The 10972-nt window shown below is 46.6% G+C and overlaps 2 protein-coding genes across 2 annotated transcripts; one reads left to right on the top strand and one right to left on the bottom strand.

The window, feature by feature from the left end:
- The first annotated feature begins 1815 nt into the window (after nt 1–1815).
- tox4a (TOX high mobility group box family member 4 a) lies at nt 1816–7377 on the top strand. Its single transcript, XM_080503493.1, has 9 exons — nt 1816–2237; nt 2311–2376; nt 3144–3434; nt 3544–3789; nt 4632–4970; nt 5089–5169; nt 5250–5930; nt 6422–6564; nt 6646–7377. Exons 1-9 carry the CDS (start codon nt 2133–2135, stop codon nt 6701–6703), a joined length of 2010 nt encoding a protein of 669 aa, XP_080359619.1. The 5' UTR covers nt 1816–2132; the 3' UTR covers nt 6704–7377.
- A 9-nt stretch (nt 7378–7386) lies between these two features.
- Nucleotides 7387–10745, bottom strand: LOC308135483 (E3 ubiquitin-protein ligase RNF135-like). The gene is made up of 7 exons (XM_080503501.1): nt 10450–10745; nt 9433–9750; nt 9112–9204; nt 8927–9011; nt 8740–8829; nt 8226–8270; nt 7387–8142 (listed from the first exon to the last, which is right to left on the bottom strand). Exons 1-7 carry the CDS (start codon nt 10708–10710, stop codon nt 7619–7621), a joined length of 1416 nt encoding a protein of 471 aa, XP_080359627.1. The 5' UTR covers nt 10711–10745; the 3' UTR covers nt 7387–7618.
- Nucleotides 10746–10972: the final 227 nt, after the last annotated feature.

Genomic DNA, 10972 nt, shown 5'->3' with positions numbered 1-10972 from the left:
GTCAAACGCATCTTGCTACCTTGAGACATTTTTTTAGACAATCAAGTTCAGGATCAAAGGGCTGGGAGGGCTGGGAGGGCCTAAGGCCGGTTTAAGTAATTCGGACATTCAGGTTTTTTTTTAAATTATTTTTTCCACCCAACGACAAGGCGCTCTTAAACCTGTAAAAGGTAAGCAGAAAACTTTTTAAAAATTTCTTTTTAACCACATATACAAACAGAGGGCTGGCAAATACTCGTCCAAAATTTTTATCATTTCGCTGAATCCCCATGTTTTAGGAAATCCTCTTCAGGGTGAACTATATTTTCTTATATCTTCTCTCTAGAAAGTTTCTTATGTTTTCTTATTTTGTCAACATGTCATCTGCTCTTCTCGAGATGCGGGCTGGCTCCAAGAACGCCAGGCAGGTCATATGCTCGATCACATGCATCCTGTCAGGATGCCCAGAGGCTGAAGTGAAGTCAGATGTTATGCTATCAGTGTTGTCTATTGTAACAGGCAAATTTTGTTGCGTGTTCTTCCTGGACGGACATAAGGGGTTGGGATCCGTTGGTCTGCCGGAGAAGCAAATTGGAGGCCAGCTTCTCTCACCCCGGCTCATGTCATCAGCCTGTGGTTTTTTGTTACTATCCGATTCGATATTAAACAGTTTTACCTAAACAAAGAAGCATCGTCGACGCAAGTTCTTTTCCACACTCTTCGCTGTTGGCTGAAGTCTCTCGACCACAAGGGAACAGGTCCGGTCTGGGCCCGCTGGCTTAGGACTCCAAGGATAATCAGGGACTATATGCGAAGGTTCTGGGACCCTGGGGAGTCGGGGACTCGCCTCGCCTCAAGTGATATAAAGAAGAGAAAGAGCCAAAAGAAGAAGCAAAAAGGACCCAGGGACAAAGTTGTTTTTTCATATCAAATGTGGGGTGGTTCCTGTAAACTGAGGTGAATTGAGACAGCGGAGTCCATGGCTGTCCTCCAGGGGTCCAGACACAGTTCTTCATTGTGGGTCGGTGATAGGAAAAATAATATTCTGGGATATTAATTACTGACGAAGGGCACTGTTTGGATTCCATTGTAAAAGGGGACACCAGAGGAACTTTGAGAGAAGGGAAAGCTCCGTCCAGTCCCACCACGGTGTAGAAGCTTGACGTATACTCTCATCGCAAACCGGAGACTTGACACTTGGGCCAGAAAATAAGACCCAACCTCTTGTCTGCCGGGCCCGCTGCCTCCCTTGGCGGTTCGGTGCGCGGGACCCTAGGTCCGTCTTATGCACTTGACCACTTTGGAAGTACTTGAACCAGGAGCGCGTCATTAATGTTCTGCCGTGTGTGTCATCGTGTGTGTCAACCGACATGACAAGTTAAAGGTCTGGGCCTTGTGGGACGAATTACTCCCCAGCACAGCGGCGGTTTGTTGCATAAGGTTCAGGTGAGTCAAAAAAAAAGCAGACTTACTATAAGGGAACTAGGACAACTTGAAGATAGACGGGTGGTTTGTTTATTTATTTAAAACGCCGAAAAGTTTTTCAACTGCCGTCATAGTTATTGTCGCCTTCAGGTGTAAACGGACAATTGTACATCCCAAAGCTGGATGTTTCAACAGGTACAGAACAATTAACAATCCCTGTCATTTAAACCACAATTTAACTTATGTGTGTATATCAATCTCTTTATTTGGATTTTTTTTTCTTTGGCATTTTTGATCTTAAAAATGTCTTGCAGTTCACTAAAATAAGGAATCGTAGTTCTGTGTCCCATTTTTCCGACAGACCTTGAACGCCGCTCCGGTAGTGAGCTAACAGTGCCGTCAAGTGAATGAATGGGTTTGTTTTGTGTCGCCGTTAAACTTTGGCCAGTGGACGCACACCACGTTGTATTTCGTCTACTTTCGTGTTCCCCCGGGGTCTCCGGCCTCCGTTCACAGCTCTGTCCGCCTCTGTCCCCGCTCTTACAAAGTGAACGTAGATTAGCATCGGCTCTTTGACCGTTATGCTAACCGGCTGTGATTAGCGTGCTAACTGTTAGCAGCGTCAGTTAACATGCGGGGTTCGTGTCCTAAATGGACAAAAGAAGGAGATTTTAAAACGATTTCATCCAAGTCTGCGCTGCGATAAAAAAAAAAAAAGCTGGCTCAAGATGGACCTTAATTTTTACTCCGAGCTCTCGGATGGTTGCGCTCAGAATGTTGATTCAGAGTTTCTGGACTCTCGGGGCTATGGTGGCTACTCCGAGGAGAGCAAGGTGATCGATACAGCTCTGTTTACAGTCCACCACTCGCTCTTCAGTTTGTTCAATGCTTCTGGGTCTGTTTCAGTTCTCGGAGGGCAGTGATAGCTACCTGACCATCAGCGGGGCCGGACACCCTTTTCTGTCTGCGGAGGTGAGTTTTTTTTTTTGACCTGAACGGGTGAGATTTTTAGCCACCCAGTTCAAACTGAAGTCTGCAGAGGCGGAAACAAGGTGTGCATGTCCCGCTGCTCCAGATCAGAGTCCGGGCAGCCCCCCCCCCCCCCCCCCCCCCATCGCCATGGATCATACTAATTCAGCAAGTTGTTATTTTACTAAAACCTCTGGTTTTATGTGAGTTGAATGTGTAGCCAGGGGACACTTCTACTCCTCATTATCTGGTGGTTCAACCATTTGCTTCAACTGTTAGGGATTAAAAGGTTTGAACATGATTGAGATCATCAGAATTTACTTTGATTATCCAAAGACTACAGCAAAGGGTAAAACAGTGACCTCCACCCCAATTTGCTATTGATGGTGTGTGGGCACCTCACATGACAGCCATCGCCATGGTTCTATGACTGTGTGGCGTGACCAGGTCTTTGTAAAAGCGTCTATAACGTATATGAAGAGGCTCACCCTCAATTTTTAGTTGCGAGTTTAACCTGAGGTGCATATTTTTGATGTTACAGATGGATCGATCCCTTCCTGACTACAGTTAAGAACATAATGAAATTTGCAGCGCTTCTCCGGGAGCTGCTTCAAGTCATACAACAATTATACAACACCTACAGCAACAAATGCCACAAAAAAACTAATTAAGTGGTTGAATTGGATAAAAGTGAAATTAATTTTGTGTTACTGTACCTGTGTATGTGTGTGTCTGCTGGGCCCTGACCCTTTGTTCCCTGTCTATTACAGCAGACCTTCCATACTCCCAGCCTTGGCGATGAGGTTTTTGAGATACCACCCATCTCTCTGGATCCGGATCCAGCTTTGAGCATCGGGGATGCTGTGTCCCACTTTGAGCTATCAGACGGCACCGGGGGATCTTCGGGCTCCCGGAGCCTTGTCAGCAACCTGGTGGTAGAAGCCAATGACCCTTCGTTTGCCTCCACCTTCGTAAACTCTGGATCTCAAAGCTTGGAGCAGCTAAACCTGGGCCCGATGGGCCAGGCTGGAGGGGGAGCGTTGCTCAGCTCCTCTGCACTTGTAAGTGTCACTCACAGCACTGTGTGGTGTGATTAGGAAGTTACTATTGTACACAATTATGTATTCAAGCGCTTGGATGTTTTGTTTGGGGTTTTTTTCCACCCGACAGGAACTGGGAAACTCGGGTGGTTCCCATTTCAGCAGTTCATCCCCCATGGCCATCGACGTTCAGCTTGGCGACATCGGCCACGGTCTCTTGGGAACCACTCAGCTCTCGACGATCAACCAGTCGGAGCTGGCTCTGGGTCTCGGTGGCGACAACATGGGACATCACTCTGAAGCACCAGAGCAGCCGCTGTCCGCAACTCCGTCTCCGGCTGGTTCTCTGCAGGATGAAGACATGGATGACTTCAAGGTGAGGCCATTGCATAAAGTTGGGCTTCATATGTCGGCTTATTTAGCTCATCCTTTGTCTTACCTTGAAATATGTTTTTGCCGTTTGATTCACTGTCAGGACTTTTCCCGCCTAACCAGTAGCGAGTTCAGGCCCAGTTCTTAAATGAGCAGCGCCAAAGAACCGATTGTTTTTCCTTTTGTCAGCGGAGCCGAGTCAGAGCCACGTCATTCTCGTCGCTCTAGTCCGGAGCCCTCGGAGTAGCCATTGAAAAATGGCATCACACAGTGAATTTCTGCTTCTTTCACTTTATTTCTGGACGTGTCTGAATCAAATGCTTCAACATCTGGAGGTGTAGAACAGTAGAACACTGCTATTAAGCCATTTCTGTTGGCAACCTACATTAACACCCGCTGATTAAAGTTGTCTTTCACATGAAGCCATTAAAAGGCTCATTTTATAGCAAAAAAAAAAATCCAAGCTTTCATTTACAGTGGTATGTAGTTTGTTTGGTAGTTGCTGACGAACCAAAAGTATCTCTTCAATTTAAAGAAGTTAAGTGGGTTAGAAAATAATAATGGGGCGTCAGCGGGGCCCAACGCAGCCTGCAAGTAAAGTTAGTAACAATGAAAAGCGTGAAAAAAAACCGATAGAGCCACGGCGCCGCGGTCGCAAATTAAATGATCTTGTTCGCTCGCAGTATTAACTTGAGAGAGCGACTTGCATCGCTCCCACGAGTTATTATAATTTTTTTGTGTCCGAACAAGCGCCTGGTTCTTTGTGGTGGAAAAAAAAACATATTTTCGATCCTTCAGCTAACGTGCCCGTTTCCATCCCTCCCTACCTTCTCTCTCCCTCCTCAGAGGAGCGTGCTGGTCGACTCCCCCATGTCTCTCTCCTCTCCCTCCGTCTTCTCCCACATGTCCTCCCACCCAGCCCCCGCGTCTTCCCTGTCTCTGGCCACGGCAAGAAGAAGTGGGGGGAAGCCTGTGTCGTTGGCCTCCGCCAACGCGGCGGCGGCCGCAAAGAAAGGGCGGAAGAAGAAAGATCCCAATGAGCCGCAGAAGCCAGTTTCAGCCTATGCTCTGTTCTTCCGAGACACGCAGGCTGCCATTAAAGGTCAGAACCCCAATGCCTCTTTTGGGGAGGTTTCAAGGATCGTGGCCTCCATGTGGGACAGCCTGGCTGAAGAACAGAAGCAGGTACTTAGTTTATCGCTTTTAGTCCTGCCTCATAAACGATTTTCTGATTTGAAAACGTGAAATATAATCCCAATCACAACTGTGATTTTCTTTTTTTTTTGTTCTTTGTGTCCTTCAGGTGTATAAAAGAAAGACGGAAATGGCGAAAAAGGAGTATTTGAAAGCACTTGCAGCTTACAGAGCCAATCAGCTGGCACAGGTACCACCACGACCTTCAGAGAGTAGCACTTTGGTCAGTTTCATTCAAACTCTTCTAATCTCAACTTGGCCTTGTCGCAGCCCGCCACCGAGGAGATGGACACCTCCCCTTCGCCACCGACTGCCGATGTCAGCCCGACCCCTCCTGCTCACCAGGTCATCCGTTCAGCGAACAGCAGCATGGAAGAGAACACCATCACCAACATTTGTGCCTCCAACATCATCCTGGACGTTCCCGAGATGACCACCCGCTCCCGCACCGGCGCAAACAAGGTTTCCGCCCCCATCGCGCCGGCGCCTCCTCCAGCCCAGACCATCACCAAGATCATCATCCCGAAGCACCTCCTGCAGGGAGGGGGGCAGGTGGTGACCGTGTTGCCGGGCGGCATCCGAGCGTTGCAGCCCACCCTCGTGGTCGCGGGCGCCTCCCGTCAGCCACCTCCACTGCAGCAGATGCAGACCGCGCCGCCCCCGCCGCGGCTCCAGCAGATGGCCCCGACGCCCCCGCCTTTACAGGCCAAGCCCCGCGAGGGGAGCACTCTGTCGGGCCTCCCCATGTCTATGACCGCCACGCCTCCACCGCCACTCCAGATCAAAATAGTCCCCGCCTCCATTCAGGGCCCAGAGGCCCTGCCCGTCATCGTCTCCAAGACGGCAAACGCGTCATCCACCGCCACTTCGTCCGCATCTGTCGTCTCTGTGCAAGTTACGACGGGGAACGCAGACGAGGATGTTGTTACTGAAGTGATTCCTTCTGAAGAGGTAAACGGTCCCGTTCATTGTTCTACATTTCTGCATTTTAAAGGATCTGTTCCCGAATTTCTAATTCTAAACGTGCGGCTTCAGAACGACGACATGCTGCAGTGAGGTTTTTCAGTGTAATCAGTGTTTTGGCCACTTTTATGAGATGTACAAAATCTGATGGTGTATTGAGACATTGTGGTTAATGTGAATAATATTTCTACTTCAACCCACCAAATCCAACACATTACCTCCTTCAAGTGATGGTTCCATTGTAAAGTCCAGCTCCTTCCATGCAAATACACTCAGGAGCTGCCGTTTGATACATGATGACGTTATAACCACCGTCTTTATTTACAAAACAAAGAAAGTCCCTCAATATGAGCCTTTCGTACCATTCTCGTTTCATATTTGCACTTTTGTGTGTCGTAGGATGAAGGGTATGACGCTGGTGTCGCGTTATCCTCATCATCATCGATGCACTGAATTTCTGAACGTTGCTCCTCTTGCAGCATGACATGGACAGGAATGGGCACAGTGGTGTCTCTACGAGGAAAAGTGTGTGTCTGAGGGCCGGCTGCAACAACCCAGCGGTGGAGAGTGAGGACTGGGACCGAGAATACTGCAGCAACGAATGTGTGGCCAATCACTGCAGGTCTGTACACGTGCAGGAGAGTCATTTCTATAGGAAACGCTTGATCATGATTTGTCCTTGTTCTTTTTTCTTTTTTTTCAGAGATGTTTTTAAGGCCTGGTGCTCCATCAGGAATCAGAACATGGCGACAGTGAAGTAAAAGGCCCCTGCAGCTCATCCACTCATCAGGATTTCTAATTAAAACCAGCTTTGAGTCCAGGACTGCTACTGTAGGAAGATGGTGTTGTAAAGTTTCTCTGTTTTGAACAATAAACTCTTGGTTTGACAGTTTTCCCCCCCCTCCAGACAAAAAAACCCAACAAAAAACCCAAAAAACTGTAAATGTTTCAGACTGCACAAAGCACAGCAAAGCTACATGAAGTCGGGAGCGTGTGTATAATTGTGTAGCGTCATGTTTTAGTAAATGAGCATTTACACACATGTCAAGGGACTGACGGGCAGCTAGATGAGTGTGAAACATGGTCCTGACAAATACGTTTTCTCCAGTTAAGAATTATTTATTTTTTATTGCTGGGAAAAATCCTAAAAGGAACAAAGATTAATATCTGAACAACTTCTTCTTTTTTTTTTGTTACAAAACAACTATTGCACAGTACTCACTGAATTTGTCCATGATGCTTTCATATTCATGCTTTTTTCAGTTGATCACAACTTATAACAATCTGCTTCTGGTTTTTATTTAGAAAACGTTTGTATAACTACTCAGTGTTGTCAGTTTAGAGGCCTTCTCAGCTCATTATTGCCTTCGTGTTTTGTAAAACATTTAATTCAAATGAGTTAAAATGTCATGTTTTCCTAATAAATTGACAAATGTGACCTTTTTCTTGTCTCTTTTGAACGGGAAGGAAAGGCAACTCTCCTGAGGAAAAGGGAATTTCTTTAGAAACGAGATCTTTCTAATAACATTACGTTGGCCTCCATCAAACTGATTATCTAAAACATGAACATCGGTGCAAGTTGTCAATGTCAATTGACGAGACGTGTTTCCAGGAGTCATGTTTTGGTTTTAAGCGCTTTAATATATCAACCAGTTTTGATGTCGTATTATGCTGACTCAAGCAGTCTTGACAATGGAGGCTCTACTGTGTGCGTCTCCGACACGAACTCCCACATTCAAACACGCGGGCTGCGTCAGCTCGGCCTTGAACTCGTGCAACTGCGTCACGGCGAAATCCACGGCACTAAAGACGATGCGGCCTTCCTCAAAGTTAACGACCACCGCTATTCGGCCGCTGCTCGGCGTTGCGGCCAGAAGAGTTCTTGTTTTATTGTGGCAGGCAGACAGGTTGCCTTTGCCGTCGCGTTTTAGGCTCCAGGTCTCCGAGTTATTTCCAAAGGTGCTGCTGCTCTCGCCTTGTCCTCGGACGCTCTCGGAGAAGACGGAGATGTCCCAGTGGCCCTCGGCTTCCACCTCCCAGACGTGGGTGCCAGACGAGAAGCACTGTGTGGAGACGACCTGTGACGCATCATCGTCACTGCACCTCTCACTCTGGAGACAATCCCGCTTCGGTTTCACGCTCTCCGAGTCCGAGACCCCGAGACAACAGCGGGGAGTGTCCACGTCCAGCGGCACGGCTCCTGAGAAGATCATTGGCCACTTGTAGGTGGTTGCGACTTGTATTCATGACGTATTTAACAAAGACTCTGGTGCCATTTTGTACCTTGATACTCTTCTAGTAGGTTGTGTAGTTGCTTCAACAGGTGTTCTGAGCAAAAGTAAAAGAAAAAGTAAAGAAGACATTTATAATTTTAAATTTTGCCTTAATCTTCATTAAATCAATCAGAATACCTATTGAACTACTTTGCCTAAGTTAAAGTAATATAACACTCAGATTCTAAACTGTACTGAACCACTTAAGTAAAAACTCAAATTGAATTTTTAATTTAATTGATGATATAATGCCTTATAAGGCATCTTGAATCGTTTTATAACTATTATTAATGTTGTTACACTATATCATCATGATACACCAACATCCTCATTAGTGATGACTTAGATCATGAAATAACTTTGAGCAAGAAATGAAATTCTTTTCTAAATGAAAACATGTAATAAAGTCCCTTGATTTCATTTTTTTTTTTTTTTAACTAAGAAGGGCCTTTAAATCAGATGGTTTTTTTTAATTGTCAGCATGCAAACAGGAAGCAGCCGAGATTAGAAGCCCAGCGTCTTACCTTTGGCCGGAGGATACGCAGGAGATCTGGAGTTCTGCTGTTTCGTCAATGCCTCTGTTAGCGTCTGGTTTTCCACCGAGAAATTGTAGGCTGGATAGAAACGACAAGGCAAAAGGTCAAACTGGTTTATGTACACTGGTTTTAAAAAACCCAAAAAAACTAAATCACAGTGAACAAATTGTCCTACCGTAGTATAGAACGATGAACCAAAGAAAGAGCAGGACCACCGTGACACCGTTGAGGCGCGAGTCGGCCGGGTTCAACCTCAGTTTCTGCATTCAGGGGAAAAAAAAAAACATGTGAAACCTTGAAACATCTTGAATCAAACTGTTAACTTATCACGAGCGTGGGGGTTTAGGAAACGAGGCTCACTTCATGCTGAATGTCGTCTTGCAGTTTTCTTAAGGACGCTGTGAAATCTGTAACTTGTCCCTGCAGCATTTCAAAATGCTGGTCCATATATTCCTTTTGAAAAACACACACACACGTAAGTAAGACTGTGAAGGAGAGAAAATGAATGTGTTAATTAATAGCTTCTTGCACTATAGCCGTGTCAAACATATGGCCTGAGGTTGAAAACGTGTCCACTGAGGGGGTCTTCTTATAGTAATAAGTCAGTAAACATCTTTGTGTCACTGCTTGTATTTTGTTCTCGTTGATATTTGAGCTCCTCTGTGGTTTTATTCAGCTTACTGTGAGCTGCCGCCGCAGGACGGAGGAGGCGTCGGCGGCCGCATTGAGCTGTTTGCCCTCCAGGGCGCAGATGTTACAGACGTAGCGTCTTGAGGAGGTGCAGTAGTATCGCAGCACCTGGTCGTCGTGCCACCGGCACTTCCTCTCTCCGAGGTCGCCGAGAGGCTCGACCAAAGGATGCCCCGTCAACGCCGGCAGCTCAAGGTGGTCCTTCACGTGCTCTTTGCACAGCGACACCTCGCACTTCAGACACGTTCTACTGGCCGGTGTTGTGCCGTCCGGGCAGTAGTCACAGTGCACACTTCTCCTCCGCCTTTCCTGCACAAGACAAAATCACACCCGCAGGACGGATTTGATCAGTAGTGAGGCATTCTTCTAGAGTCTGATCCCGTGTCAATCCAAGTTAAGGCTGTTCGGTGGTGTCGAGAGTCAACAGCAGATTACAGAAAAGTCAAATTCACCCCTAGACAGGTCAAGAGAGAGGGAGAGACAGACTGAGGTAATTTATCATTGATGGGTCACCCAGGGATGATCAAAGTTTGGTACAATTCCAACTCATGGATTTTGAATGACGTTGCACCCCTGGTCTTCTAACAGTCTTTCCACACTTTATGTCTCACCCCAAGTGCCAATTTATGGTCAAGGCCATAGCTATCATTGAGGACACTGAGGTCTAGACCTGAGTGTTTTTTCGATGTGTATGTAATATACATCGACATATATATATAAATAGGATAAAGGTTTTTGAATTGACATGTTCATACATATGCTGCTATCTCACAAAACCATTTAATTCGAATTTATTTCAATGTACTACAAATTGAGTGATACAAATTGTTGGATTGTGTACTTCTTTTTTTTCTTTTCCTCATCCCAAAAAAGTTAATAATAATAACATTTTTAAAAAAGCATGAAAACAACAGAAACGCACAAAGATGCTCATTGTTACTCTCAGTGTAAAGCACACAAGAGGACATCATGAACTATGTAGGATATAGACAATGTGACTCGGGGTACCCTGGTCTCGTGGTTCAGCCTGAAGTCCTCCGCGATGCTGCTCAGCGTGTAGCTCCGCTGCAGACCGACCTCCTCCACCGGCCCGAAGTCCGTCCGGCAGTCGGGGCAGCGCAGCGGGGCCCCGGAGGAGGAGTGAGCCAGCAGCTTCTCCACGCAGCTCAGACACATGCTGTGTCCGCAGGGCAGCTGGCGAGGGTCCGCGAGCAGGTCGTGGCACACGGGGCACCTGAGCATTTCCTCCAGCCAGGCTGCCTCCTCCATCCCGAGACCTTCGCTCAGTCTCCGGCTGCGCAGCGGACACCTTATATCAGTGGACAAGTGGAGATTGTAAAAAAGAAATATATATATATATTTCACCCTAAAAACTCAAAGTGATTCGGAGGATTGATTGTTTTCTTTCTCACCTTTAAGCTGCAAGAAGTGAAACTAAAGTTGTACTTCCGGGTGGGCGGAGCTTAGAGGGCTTCAGGAACTTGTGACAATTATGTACACTTGTGTATTGTATACACTTTATATTTATTTA

Source organism: Blennius ocellaris (assembly GCF_963422515.1).
Source record: "Blennius ocellaris genome assembly, chromosome: 10".
NCBI classification, from domain to species: Eukaryota; Metazoa; Chordata; class Actinopteri; order Blenniiformes; family Blenniidae; genus Blennius; species Blennius ocellaris.
This window is presented reverse-complemented; position numbering and strand designations above follow the sequence as displayed.

Bases quoted from the DNA above. Each gene is read 5' to 3' on its own strand.
- tox4a (XM_080503493.1), top strand. From the start codon at position 2,133: ATGGACCTTAATTTTTACTCCGAGCTCTCGGATGGTTGCGCTCAGAAT. The intron at 2,377-3,143 runs GTGAGTTTTTTT...TGTCTATTACAG, and splicing joins ACCCTTTTCTGTCTGCGGAG to CAGACCTTCCATACTCCCAG. The intron at 5,931-6,421 runs GTAAACGGTCCC...CTCCTCTTGCAG, and splicing joins AAGTGATTCCTTCTGAAGAG to CATGACATGGACAGGAATGG.
- LOC308135483 (XM_080503501.1), bottom strand. From the start codon at position 10,710: ATGGAGGAGGCAGCCTGGCTGGAGGAAATGCTCAGGTGCCCCGTGTGC. The intron at 9,751-10,449 runs GTACCCCGAGTC...TGTCTTGTGCAG, and splicing joins GGCTGAACCACGAGACCAGG to GAAAGGCGGAGGAGAAGTGT. The intron at 8,830-8,926 runs GTAGGACAATTT...GTTTCTATCCAG, and splicing joins GTTCATCGTTCTATACTACG to CCTACAATTTCTCGGTGGAA.